Below are 20,908 nucleotides of genomic sequence, written 5' to 3'. Positions count from 1 at the left end.
TTTTTAACACTCACAGGCAATGTTGTTTTAGTTTAATCATTTTTAAAATTTGTATAATAAAATATTACGTCTTTATCTTTACCATTAAGCTAATTACGTTTCTTAAATATTCTAAACAAATTAAATTAAAAAATTTGCTGCGAATTAAAAAGATCCTACTTTTTACCTATAGTCCAGTCGTCAGAGATTTGACCTCTAAAAAGCATACGAACAAGCTGAATTTTGCCGAGAATATCAATTTTGGGACCCCAAAAACGTTACAAAAGAGTCTACCACTTTTACCCCCGGGCTTCTCCCTAAAACCCCCTCGTGGAGAGGTAAGAACTTAAAATAATCGATTTACCAAGAACCTGTACGTCGTAGAATAGCTGAGATAATTTTGAACAAAAATATTAATTAGGTAGAATGAACCATTCTCTCAGAAACAGCGCTTGAAGCGACCGGCGATTTTGAATGTCAGTTGCGCGCGCGAAATCTGTTCAATAACTAAACGTTTCGTTTATTTATTTTTTAGCGATTTTTGCCATTTTTTACAATTCTCGTGAGATCAATAAAATTTATCACTTTAATTGACCGGTCATAGTGAAATTTCGATTTTTAGAAACCAATCTTCAAAACTTATAACATGAAATTTGAATTTTTAGTTGTAGCAACAAATTATGAGACATTTAAAGCATGACTAAAAACATAGAATTTAAACTTTTACATATTTATATGTAAAAGTTTATATATTTTAAATGCCTCACATTTGTTGCCAAAAATCAAAACTAAAATTTTATATTATACGTTTTAAAGACAAGGCTCTGCTTATCGAAACACCACATTGGTCTATTAATAAAAGGGATAAATTGTATTGATCTCGTGAGAATCATAAAAATTGACAAAAATCGCGCCCCGTTTATTTATTTAACGCCTTTATAATAACTCAGTTTATTTGCGGCAAAATACAAAAATTTCTTACAACAGCTGCACTCTTTACCTTTAAAACGCATCTTGATTTTTGTAGATAGGACACTCGGATCAAAAGATATCGAATTTTTACCGTCGGGCTGATACAAATTTGGTTGAACATTAATTTCGCGCGCATAACTGACATTAAAAATTGCCGATGGCTTCAAGCGTTGTTTCTGACAGAACCGTTCATTCTACACAAAACGTTTTTGTTCAAAATTATCTTAGCTACATTTTTTATTTAAAAAATTTTTTTCTATGGCGTACAGATTCTTGGTAAATCGATTTTTTCACGTTTCCCCCTCTACGAGGAGGGTTTTAGGAGAAAGCCCGAGGGTAAAAGTGGTAAACTTTTTTGCATATTTTTTGGCGTCCTAAAATTGACATTCTCGGCAAAATTCAGCTTGTTCGTATGATGTTTAGAAGTTTAGTGGCATTTTCGTCTCTGACGACTGGAGTACTAATCCTTACAGAATTACTTTTTTCTACAACCTCTGCTCAAAAAGCGATTTTTTACCTAGTTTTATGCTATCAAATTTGATGTTTAGCACAATAATAATTGAAATAAGATATAAGTTCTGAAACTGCTTTCTTATGGCATGTCTAATTTAAATATTATGTTTATATGAAATTAAGCCGCAATTGATTGTAATTCAAATTACATTTAAAACTAACTAAAGTTTGACGTTTCGATTTCCACTTCGGAAATCGTTCTGAAAAAAGATTATTTTTTAAAAATTCTGGGAAATATAATGGTTTAACCAAACGAGTTGTTGATAGGTTATGTCTTTAAAAATTGACAAACTTGGGCTCGATATTGTAGGCAACAGCATGCTTATGCTTGAATAAATTTTTTGAGGGTAGTATTTTTACCCTTGGAATATCAAATTCTGACTGTTTTGCGTGTTTTTTTTTTGTTGTATATGTTTGTATAGTGCGGATCGTAGTCGTGGATGTGTAACGTAAGTTGTGTAACATGGATTATATGATGGTGTATTGTGTATTGAATATATATTGTGTGTGAGCTGTAGGCGATGTCTCCGCTTCCTATTACCCCGCTGTTGTTGGTATGTTCTTGTTGTTGAGTATTTCTTTTAGTATTGGCAACCAAACCTGCTACAGTCTGCTGATGGTTTTGTTACACATTTTTCTTCATTAAGTACGATGAGGGCTACTGCTTTGATTTTTCTCTTTTTCATGTGTTTCTTTCATGATTTGTGTAATAATTAGTACTCGGGGTCCCAGAGAGGTTGACACAAATTAATTGAACTACAGATAAATATTATTAGAAATATTTTTAATAGAAACATTACTATTAGTATTAACAATACATTTGTTAAAACAAGCAAAGCTATATTAGGGAAGATAAAGTGTATATTGATTTGATTACCTACTTATTAAATGTACCAAATATAGGTACATTTATCTTAACCCTCTATAGCCCCGTGTGTACTCAAGGCAACAAAGGAGTTTTTGATGCAGAAACCTTTTTTAAAACAATTTCCGACTCTAAGATGCCCTCTGTTGATTTCAGGCAACATTTGGTTATACATTTTAATACACTTAGTGCCATCTATGAACCTATGACGAAACCTATATGGAAATTTTTAACAGTATGTCAAATGCACATGGCTGCCTTATTATTTTTTGTATTATCGATCGTGATTTATTGTTATAAATTGTGTAGAATTTATATAAAAATACATAGAGGCATTATATCAGCATTTAGATATTGATTGCCGTTAAAATTTGTTTATTTTATTGTGTTGTTTCAGTACTGTGATAAAAAACAGGTATGTTGCTTTGAATCCACACTGGACCACATCATTTTAAATTATTTTTTTAGGATGGATACGAAAACGTTCTACGGGAAAAGCAGTAAATATTCGTTATTGTTTGTAAAAGTTCCCAACAAATCCGAGAAATTCGATGACTCTGACTTTGAAGAGAGTGATAATGAATTTTCTATAGGTACTCAGATATCAATCGATTCAGGATCAAATGAAATGGAAAATGAAGACGATTTGTACGAAGCAAATTTAGACCAGGATACCAATTTAGATTTAGACCAAGATGAAGATGAGGATGATACCGATAAAACAGAAAAACACACTGAACAAAATGTGTTCAAAAGGTCAAAAATGATCAAAAAAAAAACATTCAGTGGAAGAGTGGTCCCCGAACAGTATTTCCAATTCCAGAATGGAAAGGTAATTTACCGACATGCCAATTATTAGAACCGGAATCCCCTCTACATTATTTTAAAAAGATGATATCTACCAATATGCTGGAAAACATAGTAGAACAAAGTAATTTGTATGCACTGCAAAAGAATATAAATAAACCATTGAATACGACACTAGCAGAATTAAACCAATTTATTGGATCTGTTCTACTGATGTCAATATATGGCTTGCTAAGGGACAAGATCATTTTGGCAGAAGGAAACACGTGTTGCTCAAATAGTTGACACTATATCTAGGAATCGCTGGGAAGAAATAAAAACTAAAATTCATTTCAATAACGAAAATATGATCAACAATAATGATAAGTTATACAAAATTAGACCATTCATCAACGGTCTAGTTCAAAATTTTCAAAGTATTCCAATGAGTGAAAAATTGTGTATTGATGAACAAATGATACCATTCAAAGGGGCACATTCTTTAAAACAATATATGAAGAACAAACCTAAAAAATGGGGATACAAGGCATTTGTTTTGTGTGATAGCAATGGTATTGTTTATAACTGGGAATTATATACAGGAACTATTGAACATATTCTTCATTTACCTAATGTAAGCACCAGCGGTAATGTAGTAATAAGATTGTGTGAGATAGTCGAACCAAACAAATACTATAAAGTATATTTTGACAACTGGTTCAATAGCATTCAGTTGCAGATTGAATTGGAAAAACGTGGAATGCAATGTTTGGGAACTGTTCGTCCAAACAGATTGCCTAATTGCTATTTTTCTGATGACAAAAATATGAAGAAACAGGGCAGAGGTACTGTAGAAGAAAAGCACGCTACAGTAGATGGCATAATACTAACACCGTTAAAGTGGTACGATAATAAACCGGTTCATTTGCTTAGTACATTTGTTGGTTCTGAACCTACTTCGTTAGTCAAGGGGAGGGATAAGAAACAAAAATCAAGAATTGATGTATGCTGTCCAAATGCAGTGCAATTTTATAATAAATTTATGGGAGGTGTCGGTGATCTTATGGATTCACTAATTGCTCTTTACCGAACAGACATAAGATCTAAAAAGTGGTATCTAAAAATATTTTTTCACCTTAGCAGATTTAGCTGTTGTTAACAGCTGGTTGTTGTATTGTCGTGCCCAAACAAAATTTAAAAAATCTAAAAAAATTACTAGTTGTTGTAAATGCTTATTTGAGCATATATACAAATTAAAACATTTTCTCTTAAGTTTACAAAAAAGTCGGGCAATAGAGGGTTAAAATTAGGTATTTTCGGTAGGTACACTGCCGAATCGGTAGAGCCGGCATTGTAGTCAACACTACGGCGAGACTAGTAACGCCATCCCTTACTCTGATCATTCGTAATACTAACCCTATTTTTCTTATCGCACTTACATTGCTATTTTGATGTATGCTCTATGCTGTGACAAGTTATAACTAGTGGTGTACAATCTATATTTCCAGAATGTTATTAATCGCAATCATAGACATATAATAGAAATGTACTTAGCGCTGCAATACAGAACCGTTTCCCCAGTGCGACAGAGAAAACTGACGCAAAGCATCCCTGCATCTCTTTCAAATGTGCCGAGTTTATCTACCACGTGACCTTCTCATTGGTCTTTTATGTCACGTGGTCGATAAACTCATTTGAAGGCACATTTGAAAAATATGCAGGGATGCTTTGCGTCAGTTTTCTCTGTCGCACTGGGGGAACGGTCTGTATTGCAACGCTGTATTATATGTCTATCATCGTAATAGGGCATCGACATAACCTTTTTTAATTACCACTTAGTTTTATATTATTGCGTATATTAATGGTAAAAGAAAAAAAATAGGGATGAATTAGTTGAGAAAATAGTGTAATGTAATAATACTGAACTGAGTAATACTACATGTAGAAGAGAGGTCAACTTTTTGATATCTATACACATGTGGATTAGAAATTCATAACATCGTTGAATTTTTGTTTGCATGCCACACAAAAGGACTTATAAAACAAGATTTATTCAGTTACCAACCAACATCTTGTATTAATTATTATCTCCTAAAAATAATTACATCGTACGTGGTTGACCGATATTTGATGTCACTTTTAGGCGTTAACTATTTTTCATTTTAAAATTGTTTTAAATTATCTGATTTATAGAGCTGCTGATATCAAAAATAACGATGAGACGATATCATTAATATCACAACACACCGATATTATCACTCCTAATATCTCGGAAATTGTGATAAAAAACATAAAGGAGGACGAAACCGTTCCAGTAAATATAATAACATCACGTGCTGGACATTCTGATTTATATGCTAATGCTTCATCTAACGAGTAAGTACATATATTTATATATTATTTGCTTCTGGTTATATTATTATTTTGTGATATAAAAAGACTACTACGAGTGGTAAGTACAAACAAATATTTGTCTCCGAAAATAGACAAAGCAAAAAGCTCGGGTTCGTTCGGTAAAATATTCCCATGAGATTTTTTTGCATAATTACTTTCATGTGATACCCCAAAATAGGTTCAAGAGGACACCCAGACGAAAAGTTGTCCAAGTTTTTTAAAGAAATCGTAACAATCAATTTTTTCGGCCCAGACAATTTTTTTTTTGTTTTTGGATCATTTTAAACTTGATCGTTTTCGAGTTATAAATAATTTGAAACTGAGAAAAACGCAAAATTGCGATTTTCAAGGGAACAAGAGTAAAACACATTATTTTTGAATTCACCAAGCACCTACATTCAAGTTCAAACTTTCTTCTATCATTTGCCGATAAGTATTTTGGACCTAGTTCATTTTAAGAGATTGTTTTTTAAGCGTTCATGAAGCGCTTATGACAGGACGGGCGCTCGGGCTGCGGCGTATATAAGAAAGAGAAACAAGATCTACCGCACAAATTTTTACTGGTTTAAATTCTCATTGTACAAATGAGCGCCATCCCTGCCATACGCGCTTCATTAACAAATAAAAAACAATGTTTTAAAATCAAATATGATTACGCTTGGAGAGTCACATAATCCAACCGGAGGGCCTTTGGTCCGAGGGATGGATGTTACTCGATGGGCGTAATCATTAGGTAACGCCAATAATACAAAATATGCTATGTTTATATAGTTTGTAGGTGCTGTAAAATAAAAAGTAAAAACATCTCAAATTTAGTTCTTATATTATCTGAATTGAAAAATAAAATCTGGTATGTACACTGGTGTTACCGGATGATTACGCCCATCAAGCAACATCCACCCCTCGGGCCAGAGGCCTCTGGCTAGATTATGTTGCTCTCCTGGCGTAATCATCTTAATAATACCCTTGGTGTATAAATAACCAATAAAAATTTGTGCCCTAGATTTTGTTTCTCTTTCTTATACACGCCACAGCCCGAGCGCCGGTCCTGTCATAAGCGCTTCATTAACGATTAATTAACGATTAAAAACTGTTTTAAAATGAAATAAGCCCAAAGTACTTCTAATATATCATAATATATATATATATATATATATATATATATATATATATAAATCATCAATAATAAAAACGTAACCAATATTTTCTTTTTTAGGACCGACGTAAGCGACGTATTCGTTCGGTTTACTGTGTACAAAAAGGATGGATTGGATACATTCTCAGCTGTTATAGGTTGGATATATTTTGTTGCTTGGTCTGTTTCGTTTTATCCGCAAATATATATCAACTGGAAAAGGAAAAGGTTAGTACAATTATATAAAATGTTTGACTGTTTGAATGTTTGACTATCACGTGAGAAACGGGTTTAACAGCTGGCACCAGCGAAAGCATTGAGATATTTTTAGTAATACCCAAAAGCTCATATAATAAAATTAGTGTCTAATAATAGGTTTTAATAAAACAAGACTCTGTTTTACATATGTAGTCACCAGGTGGCGTCAGTAAGAGTGGAGAGTCGCCTAACAACGGAAACCCATTAGAAGTAAGACAAGAATGTGTCCTATCGCCCAATGACTACTCAGAATACATATTTCAACGAATGATAATAAATGTGGTTTAATAAATGGTAAGATCCTATCCAATTTATGATACGCTGACGACACAGCGGTGTTAGCAGATAGTGGAGAAGACTTCCTATTTCTGCTAGACAAACTAACCAGAGAAAGCGACGAACGGCATGAAAATTAACACTACAAAAATTAAGATTACGGACATAGACCGAAATCCTAACTTGCAGACATAACTATCTACAACACGCCAATAGAACAAGTAACAAAATTCCAATACTTGGGCTAATGGATAACAGACATCCTAGACCCAAACTTAAAAATAAGAACAAGATTAGAAATGATAACCACCAGGCACAGAATTGTCAAATGCTACGTGTACTATGTCTTGTTGTATGGAGAAGAGGCTTGGACCATGAAAGTTAGTACTGCCTTGAGGTCTTTGAAATGTAAATATACGGAAGTATGGACATCGCTAGCAAAACCACTTTTTATTACAGAAATTTTCGCTAAAACAAAGCTGTTTGATATCGTATTACACAATCAAGGACAGCTTTCTTTAAGTAAAAGAAAATTCTTTATGGGCATGATATAAATCTTGATCGAAATATCCATGTTTTCGATGTTTTACAATGGTGCAGAAGCACGGACTACAACATACGCCATGCTTAAAAAACTACAAGATTGTTAGATGGCATGTTAGAAAAAAATAGTTCGTATTAGTTGGAGAGAAAGAGTACGTAATGGAACCAGGGTAATTCGACAAAAGAAAGATAAAAAACATCCTAAAAACGGCGACAGTGGTATGCATAAAAAGCCAAAAATCTTTTCCAGGTAGCAGTTAAAAGGTGACGATCGTCAATATAACAGTCAAACGTCCGCTAAGCCCATAGAGCACTCTGATGCTTTTATAAGTGAAGTAAAAATACATTTTTAAACTTTTTTTTCAATACTTAAACAACCGTGCAGAAGAGTGAAAACAGTTTTTGAATATTGGATTTGCAGTTAAGGAGCGAGTATAAGTAATTATAAAAGACATTTCTTAGACTGGGACTGGTTATACGATGGAAACAAGTAGCAATACAAAATGAAAGATCTTAAGTGGATTTGGTCGAGCAATAATTGTCAATAAAATATTTAATAATGAAAATTCAAAGATAAAAACGAACGTTAAAAAGATAAAACGTAACGAGGACCATAATGCACTAAGAATGGGATTGTAGGAAGAACAATGGGGAAGCTCCATACATAAATTATTAGAATAATGAATTCTTTCGGTACCAAAAAACAGAAAAAGGTCTAAAAATAACAGAAGTGGAGGATAAGATCTTACATAATGTACGTCTCCAATTAGATGATATATAGAACAAACCGAAAGTATGTAAACAGTCAACGCCGCAAATAAACAAAAAAATTATAGCAACTGGAGAGATTAATTTTCTTTCTGAAAGTATTGCATGTTATACTGATGAGGATCAGTATCTCCAAAAAAAAAAGAAGAATTATTGAATGGTCTCGGATATGTAGACTATTAGATTTTGCAAGAGAACCTTCGTTACTCGCTGTAGACCCAGTGGTATGTAGTAGGTTAAGATCTGAAATAAGGTTTGGCAAAAGAGACCCTACTTGGTTTACTGGTATATACTATAGTATAATATAGTATATATTATAATACTGGTATTTTAAAATAATAATTAATAGCTCAAATCATAGTGATTTTATTAAAATAATGATTAATCGTAATAATTTCGGGGTTTTTATGGAATACGTGGTTCTTTCTTGTATCACGTTGTATATGTGCTCTGAAGTTTATTCTGATAACTTAAAGACAGTATATTATATAAATGTTTTTAATTTTTTTAGTGTTGTTGGTTTGAACTTCGATTTTATTGCTTTAAACGTGGTTGGATTTTCCCTATATTCTCTCTTCAATTTGGGGTTGTACTACATTCCAGAAATTAGGGTAAGTATCATCGTAACTGTGCAAAATATGTATAATTTAATATCTAAATCAAACGTGCATCTTTACTTAGGTTTGAAAAAACAGTACTCAAGAATATTCTTTAAGCAGTTTGTGAGAATTTACTACAGTCGAAAGTTCAATAGCGACTGCCAAGAGGAATGTTTAAATTGATCACTATATACGATATTGTGCTGTCTATACTAGATTGTGCTTTTCAACAATAAAGTAGATTTACTTAAACTCTATTATAGACTTTTGTTTATAATAGGTTAATAGAAGTAAAACGGTACAATACAAAAGTAATCTATAGTCTCGTGTTTGACACTTGTGTCAATCGTTTCTCAACGGGTGGTAACAACTAAAAACAAATCGTTATCTGCTACAGAGATAGTAGTAGTTTTTGTGTATTGATTATTTACAAATAGAAAATGTTAAATCAAAATTCATGAATATACTCTTCCATTATCTATGATTATTCATCTTTTTTTAATTTAATGAGTCTTTAAAAGTAAGATTATTTTAGCTATTAAGTTGTGCTAGGAATTTTTGTGTTGTATGTTTCCGACAATGACTCTTTAATATTCCCAAGCTAAGTGAATCGATTATAATACTAGTTTTATACTAGGTTGGCTGACCGCAGTTTCAACGGTCTAGTCTGCTTCTTCTTTTTTTTATGTAGACATGACTCTGTCTGTTTTTCAATTTGTTTCCAGTAAGTTATCTTTCCATCGTTTACGTGGTCTTCCTACTGATCATCTTCCTATTGGGGAACCGTCTTTTACTACTCTATTTGTTTTCATTCGGCGTATATGATCTTTCCTTTCTACTCTTCTATTGCTTACCCAGTGTTTAATGTAGGATAGTAAACGACCTTTAAACTCAAACTGTATAGCATTTAATTATAAGAAGTAAAAATAACTTTACAAAAATGGTTTATTAGGTGCAAAATGCTTCTATGTATGTATTGACAAGCCTGGTTCTAGTGTTTGTCTTGCGCACTATCCGGAACCGTAAAGAACTGTCACTCTGCGGCACCTGTTCCATCGGCGCTGTCAGCCCCGCACATACGCAACATGCAAACAGCACACACGTACCACGTTGAGTATGAATTGTGGCGTAAATACCCAGTCATTGATGTTCTCCACCTTGCTTCTACGTCGTATATCTGTACTTCTAGCTCTGTCTCATAGTGTTTAACTATCAATTTTTTTGAGTGTTTTTATCTCTGCTGATTCTAACATCCTTTTGGTCCTGTTTGTGTCAGGTCGTGTTTCTGCCGCGTATGTCAGATATTTAAACTTTATCACTTGTTCTATTATCTGACCTTCCAGCTCCAATTTACATCTTAGTAATTTTGCTGTTATAACCATGCATTTTATCTTTTTTGGGAAAATTAACATGTTAAATTTTCTGGCGGTTATATTAAATTGGTGCAGCATAAGTTGTCATCTTCACTCTGAGAGAGTCGTATTGCGTGGTCTGCATAGCAGATTATTTTAAGCTGTCCCCCATTTGGTATCCTTGTTTAGTTCTTACTTTTTTGTATTATTTCATCCATAATCAGGTTGAACAACAGAGGACTCAGGAAATCTACCTGTCTTATCCCATTTTCAGCTTTCAATAGGGTGAGTTAGTTCTTCTTCTTTTACTTTTATTCTGTTGTTTTGGTAGATATTTTCGATCGTTTTGATTATTCCTCTTGCATACAATAAGTAGATAACGTCCTTTAATTTGACTCTATCAAATGTCTTCTTAAGGTCCACAAAACATAGATATGCGGTTTATTGTATTCCAATGCTTTCTCTTGCATTTGCCTCATTATAAATATAGCGTCGGTGTGTGATCTTCCCGACCTAAAACCTTGTTGTTCTTCTGCTAGTGTTATAATTTCATTTAATTTATTTGTTATTATTTTGGTTGTTAATGTTGTGTTTAATAAATTAATTCCTCTGTAATTTTCCGGGTCCGATTTTTCTTCCTTTTTGAAGAGAGGTATTAGGATGCTTGATCTCCATTCTTGGGGAATTCTGTTTTGTTTTATTATTTTTTGGATTAGTTTTATATTAGTTGTTTGGTCACATCTGGTCCTCCGTACTTGAGGAATTCATTCGGTATTCTGTCCTCCCCTGGTGATTTTCTATTTTTTAATTTCCTTAATGCTCTTAACTACATGCATACCTATATTTAATTTCCTTAATGCTCTATATTGAATTGAATATAACAATGTGTACAGCTTCGGTGTTGTACTGAACAGGAGAACAGGATTCTTCTTTGGCATGTGAGGAGATCATGCAGCGATGTACAGCAGCATGTATAATTATAACCCATTTTTTATTTCTGCGATAAAAAAGTAATTTGTAACTTTAAATAACTTCAGTTTTTCTTCATTCTAGGATGAATATGCACATAGGTATCCTCGAGGGTTAAATCCAGTCAAAGTAAATGATATTGTTTTTGCTGTCCATGCATTTATAGCAACAATATTGACAATCATACAGTGTTTTATCTACGAAAGAGAAGATCAAAGAGTGTCTACAACTGCCAGGGGAATTTTAGGAATATTTGGAGTTTTCATCTTAATCAGTATTATCTTGTCAGCTTGCAACGTTATTCACTGGTTGGATCTGTTGTATTATTGTTCTTACGTTAAGTTAACTATAACTCTCATTAAGTATATACCACAGGTAAGTAATGTGATTGGATATTAATACACTCGCGATCATAAAATCCGGGTCATCTTGAAAATTTCAAGTTTCTTAAATATTTTTGCCTCTGGTGCAGTAATTACCTTTTTCTATGGCTAATGTATCTTTTATTTGTCATCAATGTTTGTTTTGAAAGAAAAAAAATGGTTTTTTTATTGTTTTATTGAAAGAAACAGAAAACAAATCAAATTGTTGATAAAACAGACATACGAAAAAAAAAAAATGGAAAATACAGAACGTGGTAAAAAATCAGTGAAATTTCAATGACCAATATCGTGTATTGCGTCCCCTTGCTCTAATAACCTCATGCAGACGACGGGGCATACTCTCAATTTTTCTCCGGACTACATGTTGTGGTATGTTATTCCACTCTCTCACTAACAGATCCTTAAGCTCCTGTGCGTTGTTAGGAGGAGGTGTATGGGTTTGAATACGTTTTTTTTAAATTGTCCCAGAGATGTTCGATGGGATTCATGTCCGGAGACCTAGCTGGCCAGGGTACCCTCGTAATTCCAACTTCGTCCAAGTATTACATACTGATCCTGGCAACGTGCGGTCGCACGTTGTCCTGCATAAAAACGGCGTTTTCTCCAATCCCTGCCATGTTGGGCATAACATGTTCTTCCGGAATCTCCCCAAGCCATGACCGAGCCTCCACCAAATGGCATTCTTGGAGCAATGCAAGCTTGTGAAAATCGTTCACAGGTTCTCCTCCAAACTCTTACACGTCCATCGGATCCAGTTAGGCAGAAACGGGATTCATCTGAGAATAACACTTTGATACAATCGTTAATTCCCCAATGCGCGCATTGTCGAGCAAAAGCTAGTCGTGCAACTCGAGACAAACGGCGAAGTGGCGGTCCTCTAGCCATTACCCGAGAAGATAGTCAAAGAGAACGATGTCTTCTTCTGACTGTTGAAACACTAAAATTGCGATTTCGTACTTCCTCTAGACGATTTTGATGCATAACCGCAGTCGAGGTCCGGTTTCGTAAAGCCTGAAACGCAAGGAAATGGTCATCTAGTGCCTTGGTCGTTCTTCTTCGTCCAGAGCCAGGTCGCCTGGTTAGCAAACTTGCCTCCTGAAAGCGTTGAAGCACTCGTTGAACCGTAGAAAGGCTTCTACGGTTCTTGCAGTTCTTGCGACTTGCCGTTGAGTGTGACCGTCTTCCACAAGTGCAACAATTTGTGCCGTTTCAAACAGTCAAAGGCATTTTTGTCAAAAAATAAACACTAATAAACACTAATGGTGGCAATAATAAACGTTTGTCCGTTGCATTTAAACAGAAAGTCGAAGTACAAACGAGACATTTAAAACAAGCGGAGTTACAGGTAGCGTTCATTTTGGGAAGTGTGCACTTTACCGCGAAATCGGCACTATTGGAATTATTTGTTACAAAGGAAACTGCAACAATTCTCAGAAACATGCATTAGTTTGTATTTGTGTTATTATTATTTACGATAAAGCTCGTTAAAAATGAAATATCGGTAATTTTCAAGGTGACCCGGATTTTATGATCGCGAGTGTATATACACATAAATAAATATATATATATATATATATATATATATATATATATATATATATATATACATATATATATATATATATATATATATATATATACATATATATTTATATATATATATATACATATATATACTTATATATATATATATATATATATATATATATATATATATATATATATATATATAATCGCAAAAAAATCGCAACGGAGAAAATTTTGGTCAAATTCAAAGTATTTCAATTTTTTTATTTTTAAGCCTATTTTGATAATTTTTTTTTGCACACTGTGTATAAATTTATAAATTTTAATGTGGTTTAGTCAGTTTATTGATAAAATTTTATATTTGACTTTTTGTACGGGTTTAATTAAAACGTGGTTTTATTATCCTAACTTTCAAATATCCTGTAGAATAATTCCGTTTGCGAATTTTCGTAAAACCTTTATTTTTCTGTTGCAACCATGTCTCCTAAGCATCACCATTGCCCAGCAACTGGGCCCAAATTACTTCAACTGCACAGAATGGCTAGACTACAATTTTCCATGGAACATTTACATTGGAATTTAGAACATTGGAGTAATGTTCTTTTTACGGATGAGTCTAGATACTGTCTTCACTCATCAGATGGGAGAGAACGAGTATGGCGTCGAACTGGAGAGAGATTTGTGGAGTGTGCTTTCAGTCCCCGCGTTAGCCATAGAGGGGTTCGGTGATGGTATGGGCAGGAATATTTTTTATTGTAGCGAATCACGAAGTACCCTTTTTCTAGATTTTCTATTAATGCAAGATAATGTGCGACCCCACTCTGCAATGTGTGTCACGCAGTATTTAGAGAAAGTTAGTATTAATAAAATTAACTGGCCAGCGTGTTAGCCAGATCTGAGCCCAATAGAGCACGTTTGGGACATGCTTGGTAGAAATATTAGAGGTCGCGAAGTCGCACCAGACTCAATTAACGAACTTCGCTTGGCTCTATAGACAGCATGAGCCGAAGTGTACAGGCAGTTATAGAGGCTGTAGGAGGCAATGCAAAGTATTAAGTTATTTTTTATTAGTTTTTCTTTGTTATTTGCGTATTTAGAAGTTACCAATAAGTTGTTTTTTTTTTATGTTTTGATATTGTTATCATTGTTCATAAAAACCAGGATCATGCCGTTACTTTTAATCATTACTTAAATACAGTGCTTCTGGGATGTCGATATGACATTCCTTCGATATTAATCACCAAAGCCCCCATCGTCGTATTACAAGTAAATACAAAAGATAATGGTAATAATAGGAAAAGTCGTAAATTGTGGGTGGCAAAGTCATTTCGCTCCTAAAAATGAACCAATCGATATTTTTACATGAAACAAAACACATAATACTTGGAAGACATGGTTGCAACCGAAAAACAAGGTTTTACGAAAATCCGCTAACGGAATTATCCCACGGGATGTTTCAAAGTTAGGATAAAAAACCACCTTTCAATTAACCCCGTATAATAAGTCAAATACAATTTTTTTTTAAAACTCACAATACAAAATTAAAATCTATAAATTTTTACACAGTGTGCTAAAATCATCAAAATAGGGATAAAAATAAAAAAAGTGAAATACTTTGAATTTGAGCAAAATTTTCTCCGTTGCGTTTTTTTTTTTAATCTGAGGGTAGGATGAAAATTTCAAAAATGATTTTAATACTATAAAATTAACGCTTACTAGGTAATAATCTAGTTATGTCTGCAAAAAATGAAATATGCAACAGGGATATTTTTCTTTGACCTTTAAAGTAAACTCTAATATCTTCTTCTCTGGATTCCCTACCTGTACTTCTCTATATCCTCAGATAATCTATTGTATTTTTTTTTGATGGTTAGTCGAGAACTTAGTCATATCACTTACTCTGACTAACTTTTAGTGATTACTTTACATTTTTCAAAAAATTGTAGACTGCGTTATTATTTTTATTAAATTAACGACCTTCGACTTCTTCAATGTTATACTAACAACTAAAGAAACTATTATTCTATTTTTAGGCCTACATGAACTACAAACGAAAAAGTACCATTGGATGGAGTATAGGAAATATATTCCTAGATTTTACTGGAGGTACCTTGAGTATGTTACAAATGATGGTCGATGCCTACAATTATGGTAAGTATTCGTGTCTTTTGTCCTACATAGTGTTTTTTTATTTGTACATTCAAGAAATAATAAAATTTTTACTAAATTTTAATAATTGCAATGGAAAATTTTAATAATTTCAATGAAAAACGCTACTGCCCTGCAGCCTTCATCTATTTGACACAAAAATTCGATAAAGTATGGCATGGTGGTCTATTCTATAAGATAAAGAAACCCCTTCCCACTTCCTGGTTCCCTTTTACTATTACTGATTACCTGAGGAAAGGTGAGGAGCGCATAACATTGCAATCAGGTAACATCTTGTATTACAAAGGGCACAAAGAACAAAGTCTAAACGGCGTAGGATTTCTGGTTTCTAAGAAACATGCTAATAAAATAGAACAATATATGGGAATCTCAGAAAGAATTGCAATGATTGTGATGAATATAAACGAGAAAATCACCCTAAAAATCATTCAAGTGTACGCCCCAACTTCAACACACCCCGATGAAGAGATAGATGAGTTCTACGAGAAAATAATAGAAACCAACACGAACTATCACAGCACTTACACACTTATAATAGGAGATTTCAACGCTAAGATTGGACAACTACTAGAAGAAAGCGAAAACTATATTGGTGAATTCGGCTATGGTGTTAGAAATGAGAGAGGAGAAACCCTGGTTAACTTCCTACATAGCAACAAATATTTCGTAATGAACAAATTTTAAAAGAAAAAACCGCAAAGAAAGTGGACGTGGTTATCACCAGACGGAAAAACAAGGAACGAAATCGATTACATCATGTGTAACAAGAAAGGTATCGTAGAAGATGTAACAGTAATAAATAATGTCTCTCTGGGTAGTGATCACAGAATGGTTAGAGCTAAACTAAGGATTAAGTATAGCAAACGTAGAATTAACTTTAATAACACGATACAAATAGACACAGAAAAGCTAAAAGTCGATAAAGAAAAATATGCTAGCAAATTAAAAACCGCCCAAGCACTGAATCTAGAACAACTCAGCGTTAATAAAATTAACTCAGTTATAACAAAAGAACTATTGAATGCTAGCTCAGAAGTAGCAACCCGCCATAACAACAAAAAATCCAAAATAAGTGCAGAATCGAAGAATATGCTGAAACAACGAAAAGAGCTCCTGTCACTAAACAAAAGAAATACCACAGAATACAAAGAACTTAATCGAGCCATACGAAAACAGATAAAAGACGATATTAAAAAACATCAACAAGAACATGTAGAAAGAGTGATAGAGAAAAATCGAAGTCTGAAATATACCAAACCGAAATTAAGAAAGAAAAATATTATAACTATGAAAAATCAACAAGGCCAACTAGAAACAAGCAAAGCTCAGATATCAAACAAAGTTGAAAACTTCTATACTGAGTTATACCGCTCAAGAAACGATCCCCCCGACTCTTCAAAGCAAAATCTGAAAGACAAATAACAAACGTAAATTCTGAAGTAATGCCCGAAATAAGCGAAGTAGAAATAGAAAATGCAATTAAAGAATTGAAAAGAAATAAAGCACCGGGTAGTGATGGAATTCTGGCAGAAATGTTGAAAGAAGGCGGAGAAGAAGTCATCAGGTACCTAAAAATACTTTTTAATAAATGCCTATTTGAAGGAAACATACCAAAGGAATGGAATACTGCTAACACAATAGTAATACACAAAAAAGAGGACAATACAGATCTGAAAAATTATAGTCCAATATCACTACTATCACAACTTTATAAAACATTCACAAAAATAATTACAAATAGATTGACAACAAAGTTTGATGTATATCAACCAGTAGAGCAAGCCGGATTTAGAAAAGGGTTCAGTACATGTGACCATCTTCACACACTAAAGGTCCTAATAGAAAAAGTTAACGAATACAATTTACCAATCTGTGTAGCATTTATAGACTACGAGAAAGCTTTTGACAGCATAGAATTATGGGCTATTGAGGAAGCACTGGTCAACAGCAGAATAGATTCTAGATATAGGATATTAATACATAATATATATCAACACGCTGAAACGGTAGTCACGATGGATAACGGAATGAAAACGAGGCCAATAAAAATCAACCGAGGAATATCTCCAAAACTATTTACTGCCGCACTTGAAGACATCTTTAAATCACTAAATTGGGAAACGAAGGGACTATCGATAAACGGAAAGTATTTAAACCATCTAAGATATGCAGATGACGTAGTACTAATAGCCGACAGCTGGAAAGAACTGAAGACGATGATCTATGAACTTCATACGGAATCCATAAAAAAAGGACTGAAAATAAATCTGAGTAAAACTGAGCTAATGTCGAATAAAGATGATCAACCGCCGATAACCATCCAAGGAACAAAAGTGGAACATGTAGAAGAATACATATATCTGGGTCAGAATATCAAGGTAAACAAAGAAAACCAAACTACCGAAATAAGTAGACGAGTAAGAATGGGATGGGCCGCATTTGGAAAACTCTCATACATACTGAAAGACAAAAAGATACCCCAAAACCTTCGAACCAAAGTATTCGATTCTTGTATCCTTCCTGTTCTCACTTACGGAGCTCAAACCTGGACATTCACAAAAAAGAACATGGACAAGATTCGAAAAAAAAAAAGTGCTTGGTATCTCACTAATAGATCGGCAAACGAACGATGCAATCCGGAACAAAACAAAAATAAAGGACGCTGCTAAACAAGCAGCTAAATTAAAATGGAAATGGGCTGGACACAACGAACGTCTCGAAGATGGTAGATGGAACAAAGAAGTCGGAAACTGGCGACCGTACGATGCGAAGAGACCAATAGGAAGACCTCAAATGCGCTGGAGCGACGATATCAAAAGAGTCGCAGGACCAATGTGGAAACGCTTAGCACACAACCGGGATGAATGGCGAGAAATGGGAGAGGCCTTTATTCGACAATTCGGATAGAAAAAGGGCTATAAAAAAAATTACTGATTACTCTTCCCTGAACCCCATCACATCAGTTGTACCATAAGGCAGCGTTCTATAAACCAATCCTGTATCTAATTTACACCAGTGATATTCTCATTACTTGTTATAACACAAAAGTGGTTATTAAGGCGCATGAAAGCAAACGAAGCAAAATCAATACACCTCACATTCTCTATTCACAAAGAAACATGTTCACCAGTTCAATTGAACAACCACACTTTACCTTAAGCTGATGACGTTATATATTTAGGAATGCATCTGGACATAAGACTGACTCGGCGAAAATATATAGAAGAGCTAATACTCAAAGAGAACTACTAAATATCGTTAAACAGCCAAAAACATCATACTAAAACTGTATTCTAAGGCAGTGATTCTCAACCTGTAGGGCGCGCATCTCTAGGGGGCGCGCTATTGCTAATAGCTAACAGTTCTTTTTCTATATTTAGCTGCGATCTATATTTGGTCTTCAAAGTAGCTACCGCAAAAAATAGTGTTTCGCAAAAGTAGGACATTGAAAACGGTAATAATTTACTGAACGCTCTGGTTTTCAGTGCAGAAAACTCATCACTTACCCCCGCCTATTCGTGGCAATTTGGTAATTAAGATTTTACTGTAAGTTTTGCGAATTATGAATGTTCTTTTGAAATACACTTTTTTAAAAATCACAAACACTCAAAATAAACTTTTATTTACACTAGCAAAAGATTTTAGTTACAATTCAAAATATATTATTCAGACTTCAAATACAAATATATCAGATTAATATCACACTGTCAGACTGAAAAAAAGTGGTTTTACAATGCTTAATTATAATAAATACACTTGCTGAATTTGCTGATCTAGTAGGTCGCAATTGATGTTGCAAGGTTTCAGAAATTTCGGTGGTGATAGGCGGTACCTATTTTTTGGAATTCGCGTGATAGAATATACTGGATTCTAGCGAACATTGTACTATAACTAACGTCAAAATACTGAAGGTACATTATTATTGCATACATATATTGTTATTATACGAGAGGGAGCGCGGTGAATATAATTATAGAAAATTGGGTCGTAAATGGTAAAAGGTTGAGAAACGCTGTTCTAAGGAGTTGAGTGCCTTCTTAATTATCAAAATTGAAAGTTAAGGAGTACAAGATCGCGGCATACCTTATGTCAGTACAATAATAAGATCAAAAGAATGATCTCTGCTCATTCCCCAACCAACATGAACGCCTACAAACTGCCTAGTGAAACGGCGGATAGTGAGAAACGTATTTTTCTAAAATAATGAATCAGATACAGGGAGTCCCATTTGAAAAAAAGGAATTAGGCGAAAATTTAGGATCCCGATTTTATGCCAATTTTGACAGCACCCTGTATAATGAAAAGGCAACTTTACATTATAAACGATAAAGCTGTATGTGATTAATAAGTTCCTAAGGAATTTAAACTTTTATTCAAATTACATTCGAGGATATTGACCTTTATTTGCATGGTACAAAAGTGTAATTTTCATATAAAAACCATTATAACTCAAAAACGGTTTACAATAGGTATAAAGGAGTATTAATAAAAAATGTTCAAAAAAACGTGAATATTTACAAAATTAAAAAATATACAGAATGTCCCATTAAAAAATGAACTTATAAGCAACAAAGTAGCAAATAGATAAAAATATTTCACTCAAATAATTCAGTTACCTTGAGTTTTCGATATATTTCTAATTGGCCGTTTATCTGCCACACCCTATATAGTGGTAAAAATTTGATATTTGATTTGAATTATGTCGTATTTATCAACCGATTACCAGGTTAACACATACAGAATATAATTTATAATACCCTTGTATTTATTCCAGATGACTGGGTCTCAATATTCGGCGATCCAACCAAATTTGGACTAGGATTATTCAGCGTAATTTTTGACATATTCTTCATCGTCCAACATTACATTCTCTATAGACATTCAAGATATGATGTGGACTTGCCTTAATTTTTAGATTAAACTAGTTTAAGTATGTACAAAGGATATTACACTTATAAATTTATTTATTACTGTTATATATTGAAACATGTAACTTTTTTAAAAGATTTTTATTACTAAGATACTTGATATCTACCGATATTGATATTAAATCTTTGTTTTTATTTTTTGTTTTATTTTTTATGTATATTTTATGTGACAAAGTAAAGTAAGCATCTAATACAACTTTATAAAAATAGAAACATATAAGCCGTTACTAATCTATACTATCATTAAAGAGTCATCATTCTCTTTGCCTTTATTCCTATGCGGGGTCGGCTTCCCTAATTACATTTCTTCATAAGTTTGTATCTTGGGTTATATCAATATCAATACTCTTTACCGACATGTCCTGCCTAAGCGTCTCCCTCTAGGTCTTTTTTGGTCTTCCTCCTACTATTTCCAGGAACCCACAGATCAGCAATTGTTCGTATTGGGTGATTAACATCTCTACGTTGAACATGAGTAAACACAAACAGTCT

At 33.5% G+C, this 20,908-nt stretch overlaps 1 protein-coding gene across 1 annotated transcript in view; it reads left to right on the top strand.

Moving 5' to 3' along the window:
• Ctns (lysosomal cystine transporter cystinosin) overlaps nucleotides 1-20,551 on the top strand; it is an 82,233-nt gene extending 61,682 nt beyond the window's left edge. The window contains exons 4-9 of the mRNA XM_072526823.1: nucleotides 5,309-5,491; nucleotides 6,726-6,872; nucleotides 9,001-9,100; nucleotides 11,494-11,784; nucleotides 15,353-15,470; nucleotides 20,263-20,551. Of these exons, the coding sequence (XP_072382924.1) occupies nucleotides 5,309-5,491; nucleotides 6,726-6,872; nucleotides 9,001-9,100; nucleotides 11,494-11,784; nucleotides 15,353-15,470; nucleotides 20,263-20,396 (973 nt within the window). The 3' untranslated portion in view covers nucleotides 20,397-20,551. The remainder of the gene's footprint in view (nucleotides 1-5,308; nucleotides 5,492-6,725; nucleotides 6,873-9,000; nucleotides 9,101-11,493; nucleotides 11,785-15,352; nucleotides 15,471-20,262) is intronic.
• The last annotated feature ends 357 nt before the right edge of the window (nucleotides 20,552-20,908 follow it).

The sequence above is a fragment of the Diabrotica undecimpunctata genome, chromosome 3 (genome assembly GCF_040954645.1).
Source record: "Diabrotica undecimpunctata isolate CICGRU chromosome 3, icDiaUnde3, whole genome shotgun sequence".
Taxonomy (NCBI): Eukaryota; Metazoa; Arthropoda; class Insecta; order Coleoptera; family Chrysomelidae; genus Diabrotica; species Diabrotica undecimpunctata.
The sequence above is the reverse complement of the archived record's forward strand: the minus strand, read 5'-3'. Positions and strand labels throughout refer to the sequence as shown.